Genomic DNA, 20,982 nt, shown 5'->3' with positions numbered 1-20,982 from the left:
GGAAACTGCGCACTGACCAGGCGCTTGATGTCCAGTCCCAAAGGCTTCTGGACACGGACTGCAGAGTTTCTGTAAAGTTTCTGTAATTTCCTGTTCTTTACTGTAGGCACTGGCTTTACTTGCCTGCCCAACCTAAAAAACACGCGTTTAGTGGTCAGACAGCGCTTAATGGACAGTCTGTGGCCGTCCGTTCTTCTACTAGCTCCATGGTCCAGGTGTTTTATTGTGGAGGGGTTCGGGGCAGAGGCCGCTGCCGCTCACGTCACGCCGCCGCCGCTGCCTCACCTCCGCCGCGGAGCTCCGCCGCTGCGCACGTTGCTAGTTAGTTGCAATGTTGTAGCTATTAGCACGTTAGCCGTCCACACGAGCTGTTTTTCCAGAAAACTAAAGGACTGTGTTTATTGACCTGAGCAGAGTCCACACCACAGCCTTTAGATCCGCCTCACCGAGCGGCTGCCTCTTCTCTCCGCGGTCCCTGTCACGTAGCCGTTAGCCGCTAGCCCCCGCTAGCCCCCGCTAGCCTCCGCTAGCCTCCGCTAGCCCCGCTAGTCCGTGTGCGCTGTCAGCCGCGGAACGAGCCTCTGATAGGGCCATGGCTATGAGACAGACCCCGCTCACCTGCTCCGGGCACACTCGGCCTGTGGTGGACCTGGCCTTCAGCGGAATCACTGCCTACGGATACTTTCTCATCAGCGCCTGCAAGGGTAAGTCCCAGAACCACGGCACCGGCACCACGGCACCGGCCCGGGGCCGCTACTATTAACGGGGCTCAACAATAGACCGTACAGTCTACGGGCTCAACGTCACCCGATTCATGCGGATGAAAACGGGACTGGGCTTGGATCGGGAGTGGTGGGTTTGGGTAGCCTCATGACACATTCTTGCCAAATATATTTTCTAGTGGTCCTGTCAAAGCCTTCAGCTCAGATACCACACAGACACACACACAGCTGTACTACACACTACAGAGTAAGACAAACTAATGCCCCAACACTCTGAAGTCATTCACTTGGTCCAGTCTGAGGACTGACAACTGTCAAAAGAGATAAGTCACTTTTAAGCTCTCTTCTGCCAGTGAGATGTCCTCAATGTTGGAATAACTGCTGCATCAGTTTGATCCAGAAGTAATGACTTCAAGGGCTCATATTACGCTATTTCTGATCTATGTATAATGTGTTGGTTTCATTCACACATGATAAACACACAAATCCTGCATTTTTCGACTGAGTTCTTCTCTCAAACTGAAAACACTCAGTTCCACCTTGTGACGTCTCATACTAATACAGGTAGTGCTGCACTGTGCTTTTAAACTCCATACCCCTTCGCTAGAATCATTTAGATGATTTCAGCCCTGGAATGTTTAATCTCTACTGAACTAAAAGTAGAAAATAGCTGTTAACTTGAAAATTACCACTACATGACATCACAAGGTGGAACAGGGCATTTTGAGCTTTGGAGATGTAGGCAGACTAATAAATGTGTGAATGAAACAAAACACAACTCCAGGTGTGTATTTGAGGAGGTAACAACATCTTAACATGGCTAATGCCGGATTTTCACTGACTGCAAGTGTGGTGCAGTACATACTTTGAGCAGGTTACTTACAGATTGCCTGTTACACACACAGAAGTTTTCGTAGTTGTGTATCTGACCAAAGCAGTGCGGTTTCACCTGTACTCCTCAGAGGTCAGTGTGGCAGGCTGCATGGGTTTTAATAACTACACACGAGTCCCATACTGCACCACACTTGCAGTCAGTTTACATCGGGCATTAAGGCTCACTAGAATGAATCTTATGTAATTTAGGATGTTTAAGGCTAAAATGGCCTTGAAAGTCAGACTTTTTGAACCCTTGTGTGCTTGCTCTGTTACAGATGGTAAGCCTATGTTGCGCCAAGGAGACACAGGGGACTGGATTGGCACGTTTCTGGGTCACAAAGGAGCAGTCTGGGGAGCCACCCTGAACACAGACGCAACCAAAGCAGCAACCGCTGCGGCCGACTTCACAGCGTGAGTCTGCCCCCTTTATCTGCTCAAGACCACGTTTAAGAGCTTTAGATTTGAAAGTCTTGAATAGTTTTGGTCTTAGCTTTTCAATAAGAAATCATCAGAATTACTAAACGATATTTTGGATGATGGCAATAACTTTAGGACACTTAGCAGGTTAATACAAATACAAGGCAATGCACTTTTTTATATGCTCTGTATCACTTCACAATTTCATACATTATTCATTCACATTCGGTGGTGAAAAGTCACAGCTGCCCTTAGGGTTGTCAGAAATATCCAAAAGCAGATACTACTTGAAACTAAAACAAATGTCAAAAGCACAGGTCAGACTTTAGTCACTATTTTTAGGATTTGAGACATGACTTGATAAAATGGACTAACACCCGGGACTCGACTTGAACTTGAAGCTCAATGACTTGGGACTTGGATTTGAGGCCTGTGACTTGAGAAGACTTGATGCTTCTAAAAATATAAGTGTTTTTAGAAAATACTTTTCTCTTTACAGTTGATAAATGTGGTGCTTCATTTTACAGGAACAAACTGGAACATCCCTCCCACTTCTAGTTGTTACTTTGGATGTAACTGAAAACTGAAATACTGTGATATGGTATCCTCAAATGTACTACAGTAATATACAATGCAGTAATATACGGTACATTACAGTAATATACAGTACAATATAGTACAATATAGTACAATACAGTACAATACAGTACAATACAGTAATATACAGTAATATACAGTACAATATAGTACAATACAGTAATCCATCTAGCCATTTTCTTCCGCTTATCCGGAGCAGCAGTCTAAGCAGGGACTCTCAGACCTCCTTCACCCGAGACACTTCCTCGTGCAAGGGGGGACCCCGAGGCGTTCCCAGGCCAGCCGAGAGACATAGTCCCTCCAGCGTGTCCTGGGTCTTCCCCGGGGCCTCCTTCCGGTGGGACATGCCCGGAACACCTCCTGAGGAAGGCGCCCTATACAGTACAATACAATAAAACAGGGAAATACACAGAACATAATTGTTCCGTTTCAGTGCAAACTACATGACAAAATAATTAAGCCCTTTTCAATCAGAATTTTTTCTGTTCTAACTGTAATGATTCACACAAAAATCTTGTAAAGACATTTAAAAAGGAAAAATTTGCATTTCTACAGTTCTTATATAAATACTCACTTAAATATACCACGACTTTTTAAGTAAAATTTAGTAATTGCAGAAATCTAAACTATATTTGGTACTTTGGTTTAAAGACTTGAAATGACTTGACGGACACAGAGATGCAATATACAAACTTGGGATATAGCAAAAATAAAGACTTTATCACTCACCTCTGGTAAAGTGGTAAATTTAAAGTGCAGCATCTCATCCACATTATCCGTAGAAATTGTCCTCCACAAATATTGACATCCAGTCCAAAAAACCACGCTATTAAACCGGTTTGAGGCGTTCTTATACAGTAAACAGGTGAGAGTAGTTCTTCATGTGTGTCCGTTTACAGCGCACAAATCGAGGTGAAGCTGCAGATTTTAAGTCTCATAAGTTTCTCCTCGTGTCTGTGGTGTGCTTTTTGTTGCACGTTTAAAAATAGAAGAAAATCCTGTAGTGTGGCAGCTTTTAGTACTGAAATTGAGTTTGAAGTTTTAGTTTTGTGACAACACTAGTTACGGTGCAATATCACAGTGGCAGAAAGGAAAAAGTTCAAACTGTGTTTCTGACTCACATTTTGAAATCAAATACAGGCCCTCTGAAAAAAACACAAATGAATAGACATGACTTAATCTCAATCTCACTTAAAATTTGGGCCCATGTGCAGATGCTCTAAGCACGGAGCCCCTCTTGCTATCCTGGCTTTATGTTCTGGTGGATGTTCTGGTGGATGTTGGTCCCAGTTTGTGACTTGTTCTGGTTTGGTTCTCCTCAGAAAAGTGTGGGACGCAGTGAGTGGAGACGAGGTGCTGACGCTGGCCCACAAACACATCGTGAAGACGGTCAGCTTCACTCAGGTCAGCCCCACACTGCTTTTCTCACCTCATGTAACAGTGCCTGCGGTGGAAGTAGTCTGTAGGACGGCTCTGACTGTTGTGTGTTGTGTGTTTGTAGGACAGCTCGTGTCTGCTCACTGGAGGGAATGACAAGCTGCTGCGTGTGTACGACTTGAGCAGTCCAGAGGCCGGTAAGAGCTCTTACACAAAAAAACACTATTTGTTTGTTTTGATCTCAGTTATTGAAAACACGAGTATGGCAGGCTGAATTCTACTCTAAGCCTGTCATGTTAACACATTTAGAACAATCCTCATTAAGTACACACAATAAATATTGTTCTGTCTGGCCCCCACCCCGTCCATGTCCCTGTCCCTGTGTGCAGCCCCTCAGGAGATCGCAGGACACACCTCAGCCATCAAGAAGGCGCTGTGGTGCAACAGTGACAAGCAGATTCTATCTGCATCTGAGGACAAAACTGTGCGGTCAGTACCTTCCAGATTGTCCACTCACACAACTACACAAACACTACACAAACACTACACAAATGCAACCAGCCAAAAGTTTGGACACATTTTCTGATTCACTATTTCTTTTCTTCATTTACTACTTTCTACATTTTAGATACAGACTGAAAACTTCAAATATATCAGTCAGATGTATGGAATTATAATTAAAAAGAGTGTCTAAACTATTGACTGGTAATGCACATCCACACTACACTACACACCCTGTTCTGTGCTCTCTCCTGGTCTGACCCTCTTCTGTTCTGTGCCCCTGTGTAGGCTGTGGGACCGCGGCTCCATGGAGGAGGTGAAGACGCTGTCCTTTGACACCTCGGTCAGCAGTATGGAGTATGTGGCAGACGGCGAGATTGTGGTCATCACCTACGGAAAGACCATCGCCTTCTACAACGCGCTCAGGTTCAGTGCACTCTGGGTCACACTCTGGGTCACACTCTGGGTCACACTTATTAGGGCTCAGTCATATGGAATTTTTTTCCACATGACTGAGGAAATCATAATAAAGACACATTCGGGAACAAAGGTGCTGTACCTGATTTTTACTGGTCTGCAGTGGCCAAAGTGATCTCACTTACCTTATATATGTATGTATTCTGAGCATACTTTTTAGTATTAATATTATATAGAAATAATAGAACAGAGAAGAACAGGTTGAACAGGCGTCTGGTATGTTAATGTAACATATGAACAGTTCTTCAGATAACTATTGCATAAACAACATACTATAACAAGTTTACCAATTACCGTATTTTCCGGGCTATTAGTCGCTCTGGATTATAAGGCTCACTGTCATTAAATGGTCTATTTTCAAACTTTTTTCACAAATAAACCGCACTGGACTTTAAAGGAAACCCAACAGTGTGATGGGTGAGTGGTTTTGTTTGTTTGTTCGTTCACGGTGACTCTGGGCTTTGTTCAGTTGTGGCGTGTAGGGAGGGTGCTGTCTGGGACCAGCGGATTGTCAGCGTTCGCAGTGACTCAGTTGTTCAGTTGTGTCTAAAAGTGGCACATTGCACTCGCTTTTTCGGTTCGTTCCTCAGTTCCGTTCCTCGTCGGCGTGGAGTGATGAGTGTGTCTGTGGGTGTGTTTTGCTGTGCGGTCGCTGTCTGCTCCGTGTGTGTTTTTGTGTTCTGCGGGTGGTGCGGCTTTGTAGTTTATTGAAGTCGTGCTGGGACACCTGAGTGGATTTGTGTATAGGGCGCTCTGGATTGCGGGGTGCGCAGTCGTTTTTTGATGGGGTTAGGGGCTTAAGAGCGCATCTAATAGCCCGGAAAATATGGTACTTCTCACTCCAAATCACTAAATCCATTGAATTCTTCAACCTCGTTGTCACTTCTTAGCAACTCCGCCAACTCTAGCTAAATCTAGCTTTTAGCCTATTATTTGTTTTTGGTTTTTTTGTTTGCTTGTTTGTAGAATATCCACTTTTTGACAGTCCCTCACAACTTTCCAGACTTTCTTTCTGCTGCTCAATTACCATATTTCACTACTTGCAGCTTGTAATCTGCAGAATATGATTAAGAGTTTATTGACATGTCATAAAATAAGTTCTGATGCTAAATGAACATTAGTGAGTGGGATACTTAATGATCCAGATGTGTTAGATGCAGGTGACGAGTAAATGATGAGAAGAAATGTCTCAAACTTCAGTAGCCGCCCATCCACTCATACCTGATCCATACACCTATCCCTGTCCTCAGGAGTTTGAAATCGGCTCAAATCCTACAAGACTGACATGATACAGACAGGACAGAGGCTCTTTCTGCAGGAGACATGTGCAGTAGAGCCAAGTGACAGTGGTACAGGAGGAACAGGAGCAGCAGATACTGACACACAAGACTAAAGCTTCTCGAGGCTGTCAATGTGAAAATAACGAGCATGTGAAAATACATATTTTAATATATAGTCTTGCCTGAGTATAAGTCGCAGGACCATCCAAACCATGAAAAAGCTGTGACTTAGTCCGAAAAATACAGAACTCATTTGAGCAGGTATAAAAAAGTCCCATTCACAGAATGGAAAAGAACCTTTCCTAAATGTCTTTAGAATGATCCTGAGCTATCAGGACAAGTATAAGAGCACATAGTATTTTTAATTATTGTGATATCCAAATCTATATACATTCTATTCCGTAGTATTGAAAAGTATTATTTGACATTTTCCTCACAGTGTATTTCTCTTCACAGCCTGGACCTCATCAAAAGTGTAGAGGCCCCTGCTCCCATCAACTCTGCTTCCTTGCACCCAGAGAAGGACTTCTTTGTGGCCGGAGGAGAAGACTTCAAGCTCTACAAGTTTGACTACAGCACCAAAGAGGAGCTGGGTGAGGGCTCCAGGAACTAGTGGGTTTGAAGGGGCAGGGATTTGAGACATGTGTTTGTTATTCTATGCTAGTTTAAAGTTCCATTTCACAGTAGGGTCCCTCGTGTGAACACTGTTAATAAGTGACCTTAGAATATGTCTTGAATGTGAGATTTGAACTTTTAGATCTATTGATACTGATGTGTGGCAGTATTTTTGACCATTGATTCTAGTGTAGCTGTATGGAGTTTAACAAGCAATCTATTAACTCGCTCCATTTTATGTCGACTAAATGATCCTCATGGCTTTAGTCCAAGAATTTCTTGACTACAGCCCCATTAATCAAATTCGGTACAGTGCCTCCTTCTGGTGGACTGAAGCAACTATACAGAGTGCGGAGTCTCCATACTCTTTCTTTGCATGAAAGAGTATGTAGTATGGAGTATGGAGCAGCTATACTCCATACTGTTTCATGCACAGTCTGGTCAGCGTATATGCATTTTCATCATACCCTCCACCTGTGGCACACTGGTCTGACTCTATGTGTCTGACTGAAGCTGATGTAATGTTGTGTGTTACAGAGTCGTACAAGGGCCACTTTGGCCCGGTGCACTGTGTGCGCTTCAGTCCAGACGGGGAGCTGTATGCCAGCGGCTCAGAGGACGGCACGCTCAGGCTGTGGCAGACCGCTGTGGGCAAGACCTATGGCCTGTGGAAGTGTGTGCTGCCAGGTGAGAGAACTACACACTGCAACTATCTCCTCTGTGTGTGTGTGTGTGCTGAGTGTGCCGTGTGTGTGGCTGTGTGCTGTGTGCTGTGTGCTGTGTCCTGTGTGCATTTGTGTGTGTGCGCGCTGCGTGCTGCGTGCTTTGTGTGCTGTGTGTGTGCGCATTGGCAACACAGGTTCAGTTGTGACTGTTGTAGCGTTTTTTAAACTTTATAAAAACTGTATATAGCCGACACATTTACAAAAATAACTGTGTGGTTACAAAGGAAGTAAAAATAAAAGTAAAAATACTTAACACCCCATTCAGTTCCTCACTTACCATTTACACTTGTTTGAGCTGCTACCGAGTGGTTATTCCATTTCTACTGTTACCCACAACCATAGGCCTCTTCATGCAGTCTATGCTTACAGCCCAGTAGTACATTTATTATGTATATAAACTACCTAACGCAATCCAAAGGGAGCCACTGAATGTAAACAGACATGGATGAACTATCAACAACAGTTAATCACTGGTATTAACTAAAACCACACTGATTGAAATGCCCTGATGCCTGTGGGACTTTCTCCTACATCTGCCCTGTAAAGTTTACAGTGTGAGGTCGACAGAGAGATTAATCGCAATCAAATCAAAATCATTTTGAATGGACGTGATTAGCAAATCACACATTGGCTCTAATGTGTTCCTCCACATACCACCACAAAATATATGTATTGTTCTGAAATGTCCTGTCAGTTCTTAGGCCGATTTCAGTCTGTATTTGTGTTTAATTCTCAAATTGAATCACAATATTGTAGAGAAAGAGAGAGAGAGATACTTATATAATCTAATCTGTAATAATCTTGAATTTCCCTCAGGATCAGTATTTTTCCCAAATTGTTGAGCTCTAGTGTGAGGCGTAAGTGATACATGTGACTAAAGCCTGTTTTCACCTTTTCACACATGCAGCTCCAACTGGGAATTTTCCTGCATTTAGCCAGAACAGCATCATGTGTGAACAAAGCCAGAACTGATTCACCTGCATATTTGATTGGCAGTTTCCCGAGTAAATAACACAGAATATGTGAGGGAGACTTATGTGTATAAAGCCAGAAAATTGCCAGTACTACTGCTATGATACATGGTTACATTCCATTCTCAGGGCTCCCTAAATACTTTGCTTTTCATCCAGAAAATAAATAACTGCTGTGTGGTGTATTTTCCATGGGGATGGGAGTTTAGTTCAGTCAAATATTAAAGTTCAGAGGCATTGCCAGTATTTTTGTGATCTGTTAAATGATAAATAAATGTATTAGTTAACTGTATTTAAGCTTTATGTAGAAAAATACATCTTAAAAAACTAAACATAGGCATTCATGTTCCTAACGCTGATCTTAACCTTAACCTGACTGTGAAAAAATATATAGTCAAAAAGCAACATTTGCGAGCTTAACCACAGCTTGACACAAATTGGCAGCAGATTTTTTTTAGACTTGGCAGCTTAGGTGAATAGGAAAACAGTGATTAAAAATAGATTACCATTGTTGTCAAAGTCCTGCTCTGGACGGAATGATGAACTTTTAGGGAGTCCCCACCCAAGTAGGCAATGTTCTGAGACTGGCACATGTGTGAATGGGGGTCATTGCTAAGTGATCTGGCATTATGTTTCCCTGGTGATTATGATGAATCACCCGTGTGCTTGACGACCTGTGTTTTCTGCAGAGGACCTGGGAGCTGACAACAACGAACAGATTTACACAGCACCGCCGGAGGTCAAAGCCTGAAGACACCCACACACGGACAGGAGGAGGGACAGTAGGGGACGACTCATTGTGTGGCTGCAGCGTGGAGCTATAGAGCTGTGGAGCGCGGTTACCTTCTCTCTGGGATAACAAGACTCAGATTCCCCATCTCAGCCTCCGAACATGCTCCTTTAGCGTTTAGTTTTATTTAAGAGCTGGACCAATTTGTCTTTGACGTCAGAGTTCCAAGAAGACGGCATAACGCTGCATTACTTTCAGTTGTAACTTTGCTTTGAGGATTCGCTGCTCAGATGTGTCCAGTACTAATTGTTTTGACATAAAGCAATGTTTTTTACTTGAGGCTTGTCCCATTGGTTTTGGCTTTTTGTCAGTTTTGTTCCTGGATTAATAAAATGGAGTGATGCATCGTAATTGTGTTCAGTGGTCAATGAACTTTACTCTCTGTTGCACACGTGATTAAAGTATATCATAGGATATAAAGTAGTTCTCTGCATAGTAGCATGATAATATGGGGCATTGGGAAAATAGAGAATTTAATAAGTAAATAACAAACTCATATTGGATGGACTGTGTTCAGTTAGACTACTTTGTGGAGGATTTGCTGTAAAAAGAAGCATGAATGCATTAGGCCTATGCTTCATGTGGTTTGCTTTTTTCTGTCTCAGATGAATCAGACTGACCTCCCAGTAGAGAAAAATCATATTAAAGTACCTCATTTGAGTATTGTGTTCAAATATTGCTGGGATTCAGATGACATCACAACATTCTATAGGCCAATCATATTACAACAGGCAGGGCAGAGGAAATTAATATTGTTAAAACGCCATGTATTAAAATAATAATAATAATATTATTACTATTATTATTAATGTTCTTTGGTCTTGTCACTAATAGAAATGATCAGGTTCAACATTTGTGAATTTACCTTCGAGTTATTGAGTTTTCAGATTCTAGAATGTGATGACGTCATACTCCCAGATGGGGGCAAGAGCCAGTTTTTCCTATTGTTTACATTGTACTTTGCCATGAAATATCGGAAAGGTAAATTCCCAAATATGGACCCTCCTAATTTCTATTATTGACCACAGTATTACAACAAAAATGTCCAGTTGAATAACATTAATTTTAGCTGTACCCATCTATATTACATAATATTGGAATGCTGTGATGTCATCTGAAACCCAGCAATTTCACAGCAAAGTACAGTGTAATCAACAGAAAAATGAAAAAATGGCAAAAGAATAAATTCGATTCAAAACAGTTGGTAGAAAAGGTCAGTTAAATACAATCAATCAATCAACCTGCCCAAGGACTACTGGTGGAAATGAGCACTGATGCTACAATCTGGTACAAACATCTCTCCTGTTAAGGTTCATGTAAACATTGTGCACTGTCCCTGTCTCAAATAAATATACAAATAAAATAAAATGAAAAAAACATGGACGACTAAGGGATTTTACACACTATAGAAAAATGCAGCTCTTGCCTCTGTGAGTATGTCATCAAGTTCCAAAATAGAAAAGCATACTGACATTTGGTTTCAGTATTTACCATCTATGCGGCAGGGGGCGCTGTTTACTCGCACACTTCTGAGCCCGGATAATGCCCCGCCCCCTCCGCTCAGCAGACCGGAGACAGCCCCGGTGCTCCTCTGCGCCTCTGGATTCACTTGCCCTGTACGTGCTGGAATCGTACCGCAGACATGCCCGTGTTTATGGACGACCCGTCGGTGCTGACCAAAGAGCGTCTGAAGAGCGAGCTCCTGGCGCACAACGTGGAACTCCCCGGAGGAAACCCTCCTAGAGACGTGTACGTGCAGCTGTACGTGAAAACCCTGAGCGCGCAGAGCCACGGCACCGACGCCACTCGGGACGGATTCTCCAGCGACGAGGAGCTGCCGCCGCCTCCGGTGACCCGCAGGAGCCGCTCCTCCGGGAGGGTGAGTGCCCCAGCTGCGCGAACTGCTAGAGGGGTGCAAACTTTTTGTAGTTCGTGGTTTACATAGTTTACATAGTTTACATGGTTTACGTAGTTTGACGCACGTTTGACTACACGTGAACAAGTCTCTACCACTTAATTAGAATTTCTATAAGTTGAATATCTTGCGGTAAGTCACTCAAACTTACAAAAATGTCAAACTTCAGCTAGCTAGCCCTGCTGTTTAAGCCAGAATTTTGGACATGGCCCTAATTCCTTTGACTTAAACAGCTCCAGGTAGTGCATGGATGTTTGTCTTCCCGAGGCCAGCCAACGAGCTCAAACGGCTGAACAGGTGTGCCAGGCCGGGCCAGGCCAGGTGTGTGGGCGTGCTGGAGCCTGTCATGCGCACTGCTGTCCCGTAGTGCAGCTTTGTGTTACTCACGTAAACACAACGGAATACCACTCCATTCATAAAGTGCCTCCGCACTAGTGAGTGTAAGTTAAACAAACAAATGAGATGACAAAGATAGTGTGGCTGGGAATGTGCACAGGTGTGTAGCCAAACACTGTACTCAAGAAAGAACAGTGTTGGGGAGTAACGGATTATATGTCCCAGAGTTACGTAATCGGAGTACAAATTATGAGTAACTGTATTCAGTTACAGTTACTGTTTCAATAAGAGGTAATTGGATTACAGTTACTTTGTTGAAATAAATGGATTACACAGCGGTATTTTCCTGTTTTCACATTTGGGGCTATATCACTTTTTTTTCTCGGTAATTCCACTCATTGCCGGATACTAAACCAGGACTAAACCAGGACTAAACCAGGACTAAACCAGGACTAAACCAGGACTAAACCAGGACTAAGTCATGCTGCGTGGACCGTGTCTCCTCCTCTTCTATCAATAATATTTTTAAAGACTCGGCCTTTTTAATTTTCTTTTAGCAAACAAAACATCTTATGTGAAGATTTCCTCGTCTTTGCTTCTCTACAACAAATCAAGTAATCCAAAGTATTCAGATTATGTTACTCACCTTAAGTAATTTAATGGATTACATTACAAACTACATTTTGGGGTATATAATCTGTAATCTGTAGGGGAATACATTTTAAAAGTAACCTTCCCAACACTGAGCAAGAATACTTCAAAATAATAATATGAACTCAAGTAAAAGTACAAAGTAGAGGCCCAAGAAAATACTTATTACTATTTGGGAAAACTACTACACCAAGTAAGAGTAATTTCTGTTTCTGTTCTGTAACATCTGCTTTATAATTTAAAGTGAATGTAATTTGAAGGACAGAGCATAAACATTGCAGACAGACTGATGTTTTTAAAGGACAGAATAAAAAATGAGATAAATTGAATCATATCTAAAGGAACGCCGCAAAAAGCACCAATGTTCAAATCAAGCATAAAGCTTTTATCACTTGTAGACTTAGTGTGAAGAGGAACCACAACTTTCACTCAAGTAAGAGTATTGTTACTTCAATAAAAGTACAAGTACAATGTCTTTAAAAGGTTACTCAAGTAAACGTAGGCTAACTGAGTACTACCCACCTCTGTATAGCTTTTATTCCCAGTGTTTATGGGAGCTTGGATCTTAACATGTTTCAGAACATTGTGGTTTTCCCTGGTAAAACTATGACACAGACAGAATCTCTGAGTTGACACATGAGTGTGACTCGGGGGATGTAGATGGACGAGTCTCCTCTCATACCGGGCCCCAGTCCTCGGCACATTCCATACATTTTCTCTGTGATTCGGTCCCTGTGTTTGATCCCTGCGGCTGGCTGCTCGTGCCAGGACTCTGTCTCCTGTGCGTGCCCCACATATTTGTGCTTCTAATGAGCATGTGTACATGACATACATGACATACTGTACATTCAGACACACAGGTGCAGTTTGGAGGAGCAGAGAGTTGACGGTTCAAATCCAGCTCTTCTCGTCTGAATGTGCTGGTGTGACTGTGATTATGGTGGTCAGGAGGGACTAAAGGCGTGTGTGTGCGTGCATGTGTGTGTGACTGTGAGTGTGTGAGTGTGTGAGACGGAGGAATGAAGTGCAGTGGATTTTGCACGCCTTATTAGATTGTAAATGAGATTGTAGCCTTATGTTTTATGTTACGACTAACATTCCTACGGGCATAAAATAAGGGCGGAACAGAATACTATGAGTCGACAAACAAGATTTTGACATAATTTATAATAAAAAAAACACTGTTGCCAAATAAATATAAAGAAATATTCTTCAGCTAAGATAGTCTTGACCAAGACTAAGTCCAGATCAGGAGATGGGTCCCTGAGCACTGCTCTGCGGTGCTCACTGAGAAGATGACAGAGGCACTGAAGGACGGGTCAAATGCAGAGGACAAATTTCCCTATGGCGACAATACAGTGTGCACTACCAGTCAAAAGTTTTAGAACACCTCACTTTTTACTTTTTTTTTTTTTTTTTTTTTTTTTTTTTTTTACTGTTGACCAAAACATATTCTAAACTTTTTGATTGATGTGTGTCCCCCTTTGGCAGATAGAACAGCTGAACACACTCGTGGCTCGTTCTTTATGCAGCAGAAATCAAATATTCTTCCAGAAAGTTCTTCCCAAGTCTGTTGCAGAATTTCTTATAAATGTGTGGCACTTGTAGGTTGCTTCATTTTTCTGTGCAGTTCATCCCAAACCAGCTCGGTGGGATTTAAGTCTGGACACTGTGCTGGACACTCCAGGTTTTCAAGTTTTACTGTCTTGTTTTTTTTCCTGAGGTTGTTTTGGCGGAGCTTGGACTTCTGTTTAATTATTTTATCTTTTTTTTTTTACTTCTGTCTGTTCAGTTCTTACATTTGTACCATTTCAAGCTCTTCATTGGACTTAAATGACTTGAATTGCAATAAATACCTGGAAAATTAAGGTGTTCTAAAACTTTTGACAGGTAGTGTACCTTACCTAACCTTACACGAGGGTTGTGGAGCACATTTGTTTGCTGTTTTGCTGTTTGTCAGCTTGAACATGCACATGAACAACTTTTTTGATGAGATGAGCCTTTATTGTCGCTTTTATTCAGAAATTCTTGTTGGACAAGTAATGGAAACAAAAACACATCAACAAAGGACAACAGACAGTGCAGTCACACCACATTCACACAAAGAGCTACATCAGTGTGCGGTGACAGATACATGAAGAGAAAACTGAGCATTGACGTCTTAAATCGTGCTTAACTTTATCTTCACACTACTGTTTTAAATGCTGTTTGGGTGCACAGAAGTCTGAGGCGGCTCGGCTGGACGTCACTCTGCTGACAGATGAAGCTCTGAGGGACCAGCTCCTCGTGCATGGGGTCCACGCAGGGCCCATCGTGGGTGAGCACCCACCTGCACCCACCTGCACACACCTGCACACACCTGTACACACCTGCACACACCTGCACACACTGTACCTGCACACACTGCACACACCTGTACACATCTGCACCCACCTCCACCCACCTCCACACCTGCACCTACACTTGTACCCACCTCCTCCACACCTGCACCCACATCTGCACCCACCTCCACAACTGCACCCACACCTGCACCCACGTCCACACCTGCACCCACCTCCACACCTGCACCCACCTGCACCCACCTCCACACCTGCACCCACCTCCACAACTGCACCCACACCTGCACCCACACCTGCACCCACTTCCTCCACACCTGCACCCACTTCCTCCACACCTGCACCTAAACTCAAAGCTTCTCAGATCCACCAATGCCATTTGAGTGTTTGCTAATATCTTTATGATATCAGTGCAGAAAAGGAAGACATCTTATTCATTTAAACATAAAGAACATGACGCAGTATAAATTTTCTCTTTGAACAGCATGAGCTAACACACAATCTGTTTTCTGCAGCCTCTACCCGGAAGCTGTATGAGAAGAAACTCCAGAAGCTCCAGGACAAAGGAGCCGTCCTCTCTGAGCCCCAGAAGAACCACAGCAGCAGTCAAGAGGCCGAGCTCTACAGCGACCAGGAGGAGGGTGAGAGCTTTTGACAACCTCTGACCGCAGCTATGACCCCGCTCCCTGATTGATCTGTAGTGTGTCCTCTGCCAGAGCCCACCGCTGACACTGGCCCCAGACCGGCCCCGGAGCCAGAGCCGGTGCCCGAACAGAAGGATGGTGTGAGGAGCCGCAGAAACAACATTTCACAGAGACTCAGCAGCAGCCAGCATAGCACGGTAAACACCATCCCACATTACGGTACTGACTGACTGTCCAACTGTGTGACTGCACTCACTCCAACTGTCCGACTGTAGTGACACTGTAAATCTGTAGTAATATGAGACTGTAGTAACTCCATAAAACTAGTAACTGTAAAACTGTAGTAATGTCTGATGGTAGCAGCCCTATCCAACTGTAGTAACTCTAGTAACACTATCTGACTGCACGGGGTGACTTTAGTCGTACAAGGTGACTGCGCAGGGTGGTTGCAGTCGACCACTCTGTCTGGGAACTCTTGTTCAGCTGTATTGTTTTCTTCTAAACTTGACAATCTCAAAACAAGTACAAGCAGATCCATTAATGTTAAACACTGGTATGTACATGTTTGTGGGCTGTTCTTTGGAGGTATATCTGAGTGTGTGCTGTACAGAGATCTATGGAGCGGACAGCAGAGGGCGCTGAGCTCACACGCAGGTCCAAGAGGTTGGCCCACAGAATGGTGAATGCAGCCCCCATGGCTGTCTTTGTCTGCTCCACTATCTGCTCCACTATCTGCTCCACTGTCTGCTCCACTGTCTGCTCCACTATCTGCTCCACTGGCGTCTTCTCCCATCCACTGGCATCTTCTCCCATCGACTGGCGTCCCCTCCCATCCACTGGTGTCCCCACCCATCCACTGGTGTCTCCACCTGACCCCTCCCATCCACTGGTGTCTTCCTCTGTCCACTGATGACCTCTCTTATCTCCTATGTCAGTCAAGATGCCTGATCCGTTCTGAGCAGATGTTGTTTCGTCAGGTTCCTGAGGATCTCAGGCCCCTCTCGACAGAAAAGGAGGCAGAAAAAACATCTTACAGCCCTGTCAGGGGCCCCCTGCCTCCCTCCTCCAGATGTGCTGCATCTCCTGTGGCCTCTGTTCTCTCCTCCAGACCTGCTCCAGCCCATGGCCATGTGGACCCTGGCTCTGGTACCAGGCATGGTCTGGCCCCAAGCTCTGTGACTATTGACTCTCCATCCAGACCTGGTCACCCACCTGTTGGTACTTTATCTTCAGTAAGACCTACCCCAGCTCTGGACCCTGTGGTCCCTGTGTCTTCTTCTAGATCTGCTCAGTTAGCTTTGGCCCCTGGCTCCTGTTCCGGACCGGCTCCAGCACGTGGCCTTGTGGCTCGTGGTTCTTCTACCAGACCTCCTAAGGCTGTGGCTCCTGGGAGCCCCTGGCCCTTCTCTCCACAGGTGGGGCAGTGTGTGGTGGAATCGCTCATGTGCAGTAGAGTGTGAAAGAAGGGTGCATGTCCCAGAGCAATCGTCTACTGACAGTCAAACACATAAGTGTCTGCTCCTTAAAACTCTCCATCCAGCAGTTAAAACTCTAGTCACGTGAAATGATCAGGCCTTTATAAAGATGAAACACACACACACACAAGCTCAGCTCTGCTGATTTAACTTTGTTTTTTTGTTGTTGTTTTTTTAAATCATACCCATTTTATTTTGCATAAACCTATAACCAAGCTGTTTCCAGGGTTTTGAAATAGTGTGTAGTGCACATGGACAGACTAAGGCGTCTGTGCTGTATCCTTTTATGTATGTGTGCTCCACAGGTCCCTCTGGACCCACTTACCTCCATCTTCAGGTGTAACATCTCCCCCATATTGAAGCCATCACAGACCAAGCCGGACCATGTGCTGTCAGCAGCGGTATTCTGCCCATGTCTTCATCTGCCAGGAGCACTGAGGGACATGGGACAGCACTGTCCCAGGAGCACTGAGGGACATGGGACAGCACTGTCCAAGGAGCACTGAGGGACATGGGACAGCACTGTCCCAGGAGCACTGAGGGACATGGGACAGCACTGTCCCAGGAGCACTGAGGGACATGGGACAGCACTGTCCCAGGAGCACTGAGGGACATGGGACAGCACTGTCGTAGGGGCACTGAGGACGACACAGTGGTCATCACTATGCAGGAGTACTGAGGGACATCGCACACAGTCCCAGGAGCACTGAGGTGGAAAGCTTTTCATCAGTACTTTATCCATAACTATGTTTGTATTATCTGCAGACGGAGAAGGTGCAGAAAGTAGAGCAGGTGGAGAAGATCCAAACAGATCCACCACCAGAGGAGGACCCTGCAGTGCCAGAGCTCAGTTTCACAGGACTAACGTGAGTGCACTCCTGAACTTCTGCTGCAATTTCCAGTAGTTTCATCTCATTTTGGTCAAGTCCAGTAATGTTATTGTTGGCCTTATGAAGATCTGCATCTTCACATCATACACCTTACCTCATGGAGGTAATTCTGGAGGTTCTGAGCTCTCACATAAGGCCTGAAAATAAGACACACTTGGATGTGTGTCTGTCTGCAGGTTAAGGCTCTGCAGCTCGGGTTCACGTTGTGAATGGAGTAGTTGTTTTTTTTTTTTAAACTTTATAAGTGCAGGATACGTACAGCTCCTTTTAAAATCATCTGTCGCATAACTTTGAAAGCAGCTCTCTGTGTCAGTCATGTTGAAAACAGAAAACACCCGATTTAAAAGAAATATGTAAATGCAGCCCATCTCTAACACTTTTCATTACTTTTTAGAGCCTCGTGTCGCCGGCCAATCAAAGGAGCCGCTGGTCGTCCTGTGATACTCTCCAATCGCAGCCAATCAGCACACACAGAGATCAAAGTCAGCAACTCCACCTCTTCCATTACCAACACTGCCAACCCTGCCCTTTCCAGCGCCCACTCTGCCCCTTCCTATACCAGCCCTGCCTCCTCCAGAGCCACACCAACCCTCCCCGACGCTAGCGCCCCCTCTGCCCGTCAGGCCAAGGCGCAGGGGGGCATATCATGGTGGAAGAAGCTCCTCCTCTGGGCCGTGCTGGCTGGGTTCCTGTTCCTCGTGTACCAGGCCATGGAGACCAACAGCGCCGCCCCGTTCGAGGAGGCCAAGGAGATGTGAAGATGGTTACTTTTTTTTTGTAAAATAGTTCTCCTCAACTGTGACCTCTGACTGTGCTCACTGTAAAAAAGTCTACAGGAGTCCCATTAGGTTCCTTTTAGGCCTTCTGTACATAAGACTCTAAAGTGTAATCTTACCAGATCTCTATTAATTTGACAGGTTCGGCTGCGCTCTTCCTCTGAAGTGTCACGTGAAAACCATCTCATGGACTGGGACAGTATTAAGGTCATAGGCACAGAGAACAACAGACACCATTGTTGGATCATGGGGAGCCATCCAGATCTGGAAATGTGCCCACCAGACTGTAAATCGTGATGAGGGTCGTACCAACTCTCTCACACCTGAGATATAATTCTTATTTATTTGTTATATAAATATTTATAAGGATAAAAAGACATCGGGTCGCGGGGGCAGTAGTCCCTGCTTAGACTGCTGCCCTCGTGACCCGGCCCCGGATAAGCGGAAGAAAATGGATGGATGGATAAAAAAACATCAACAGTATGACATCATCAAACATACAAAAAATGAATGAAAAAGGCGTAGAAAGAAGAGCAATCTTATGATGACTAATTCTAAAGACGTCTGCTGTCGTTCTACTGCCCCAAGTAGGAAAACTGCGCCAAAAAAAGTTTAAATGAGCTGATCAGACACATTACAGCACCATCATGTGACACTTCTGAGGAAGGCAGCAGAGAGCTCCAACTGTCATGGTATGAAACTTAAGGTCAGTACATAAGAACCTTAATATCATCTAGAGGAGATAAAATAAAAATAATTTTATCTCCTGTAGACTCAAGTAAAATTGCAAATCCTGTGTCTGTCTTTGAAGTTAAATGTTTCCTTACCTGCCAGAAAATGTAGCTTTTAAATAAGAGAAACCTAAATGCAGTCTTAAAAATCAAAGCAGTCTGATTTCATTCTCCTGTATCTTGACTTTTTACAGTGTCCCAAAGCTTTCCTGTGTGCTTTGCAGTGAAAACAAACCTTTTTTCATGTTTTATATTTTGAGTTTGTTGAATACTTGTGTACTTTTCAATGTGCCTTACAGTTTCTAATAATAAAGTTTAATTTCTAATAATGCATTTTTGTCTTTTTGCTGAAGGGGAATCGGGCAAGATGGACTACACTGAACCCCTCGTTCTTAGAAACCACTCCCTTATGCAGAGGTGAAATCACAAATGTTCCACACTGGCTTAAAAGGATCATTTTATTGGCAAGTCAGGGCGATGTAGCAATGGAAAGGATTACACAACCTTTAACTAATGAGCAGCCACTTACCTGCATGAGACTGCCCCCTACTGTTAGAGAAAGATAGTTTGAGTGCCAGAGTTGGGTAGAGTATCCAGAAACTACTCAAGCAAGAAAGTCAAAATGCTACTCAAGTATAAGTACAAAGTAGTAGTCCAACAAATGACTTGAGTCAGAGTAAAAAGGTAAAAACTACTACTCAAGTAACTTAAGCATCTGATTTAAAATTTGAAGTTAATGTCATTTGAAGGACAAAATGTCAAAATAAGAGAAATCATAGCTGAAGGAGCAGTGCAAGAAACACAAAAGATCAAATCATTTCATATTGTCAACATTAAGCTGTCACTTGTCTTACAGTGGGAAGAGGAACCCAGACATTCATTTCAATATAAAAGTAAATATTACTCAATTAGGGTACAATATCTTTTAAAAGTTTACTCAAGTAAATGTAACTGAGTGCTACCCTCTGATGAGTGACAACTAAAATGGTAAATTGTATGCTTAAATTAAAAACAAGCAGAACGTGACATTTGATGTAAGAATGTTTAATATTTAATACAGAAAGGGAGCCACCCAGGTCTACTGACACAGACAAATTATTGCTCTCAAAAAAGAGTTCAGTTAACCTCCCCACTTTAATTTTTTGCACCATGAATGAATGAATCAAACTTGATTTTGAGTTTGTTTTGTGTAAAATCCTTTAGTCATCCAAGTAGAATCCGCAGCAAAAGAAGAAATTCAATGTGACAAAAGTTTATTTAGGTTGATTACATTTCTCAGCTCATCCAAGCTGCTTCTTCAGTTCAGGTCAGTTGCAGGTGGACACTGCCTTATGTCTCCCTGCAGGAGGAGCTCACTACACTGAAACTACTCTGAAACTAACACACCTACTTGTTTACACTTTGTTAGCTGGGCCTGTTGAACTTGCACTGAGAGTGGGGTCATACATCTCCATCTAAAAGCCACAGGCCACTCCTTTGAGAACACTGAGGTACAGATTTTAGCCAGAGAAAAGAATTGGTTTGAGGAGTTAAAAAAGCAATTTTTGTTAAGAATGAGAATCCTTCCTTGAACAGAAATGGAGGCCTCAGACACCATCATCTCCTATTTACAACTCCACCCTCAAACCTAATTCAAAACAAACAAGAGAACAAGGTGTGGAAGCTCCATTATGGACATGAATGATTCTGCTAATACGACCCCACACCCTGTACAGGTCAATAGGCTGAACTAACAGAAACTGTAAACAAGTAGGGTATTTGTTTCAGAGTAGTTTCAGTGTAGTTGGCTCCTTCTTCAGCAGATATAAGGCAGTGTCCACCAGCGTCTGATCACACCTGAAGAAGCAGCTTGGAACATATTCAACCAAATAAACGTTTGT

General features: G+C 43.7%; 2 protein-coding genes across 4 annotated transcripts; both read left to right on the top strand.

Moving 5' to 3' along the window:
* Positions 1 to 250: 250 nt before the first annotated feature.
* LOC110172453 (serine-threonine kinase receptor-associated protein) lies at positions 251 to 9,699 on the top strand. The gene is made up of 9 exons (XM_020938324.2): positions 251 to 704; positions 1,874 to 2,009; positions 3,935 to 4,016; positions 4,114 to 4,186; positions 4,379 to 4,478; positions 4,779 to 4,916; positions 6,704 to 6,840; positions 7,400 to 7,549; positions 9,248 to 9,699. The coding sequence occupies exons 1-9, from the start codon at positions 593 to 595 to the stop codon at positions 9,307 to 9,309; spliced, it is 990 nt and encodes a 329-aa protein (XP_020793983.1). The 5' UTR covers positions 251 to 592; the 3' UTR covers positions 9,310 to 9,699.
* Positions 9,700 to 10,904: 1,205 nt separating this feature from the next.
* Positions 10,905 to 19,435, top strand: LOC110172495 (lamina-associated polypeptide 2, isoforms beta/gamma-like). Of its 3 annotated transcripts, XM_055154032.1 has the most exons (9): positions 10,905 to 11,227; positions 14,471 to 14,567; positions 15,102 to 15,227; positions 15,303 to 15,427; positions 15,841 to 15,909; positions 16,208 to 16,645; positions 17,011 to 17,106; positions 17,471 to 17,571; positions 17,990 to 19,435. In XM_055154032.1, the coding sequence occupies exons 1-9, from the start codon at positions 10,991 to 10,993 to the stop codon at positions 18,351 to 18,353; spliced, it is 1,653 nt and encodes a 550-aa protein (XP_055010007.1). In that variant the 5' UTR covers positions 10,905 to 10,990; the 3' UTR covers positions 18,354 to 19,435. The 3 variants fall into 3 exon arrangements, with proteins under 3 accessions (XP_055010007.1, XP_055010008.1, XP_055010009.1); XM_055154033.1 differs by lacking the exon at positions 15,841 to 15,909; XM_055154034.1 differs by lacking the exons at positions 15,841 to 15,909; positions 16,208 to 16,645.
* Positions 19,436 to 20,982: the final 1,547 nt, after the last annotated feature.

The sequence above is a fragment of the Boleophthalmus pectinirostris genome, unplaced genomic scaffold (genome assembly GCF_026225935.1).
Source record: "Boleophthalmus pectinirostris isolate CB_2022bp ecotype Guang Dong unplaced genomic scaffold, ASM2622593v1 HiC_scaffold_18, whole genome shotgun sequence".
NCBI lineage: Eukaryota > Metazoa > Chordata > Actinopteri > Gobiiformes > Gobiidae > Boleophthalmus > Boleophthalmus pectinirostris.
Note: the sequence above shows the minus strand (reverse complement) of the source record. Positions and strands in the feature narration are given on the sequence as shown.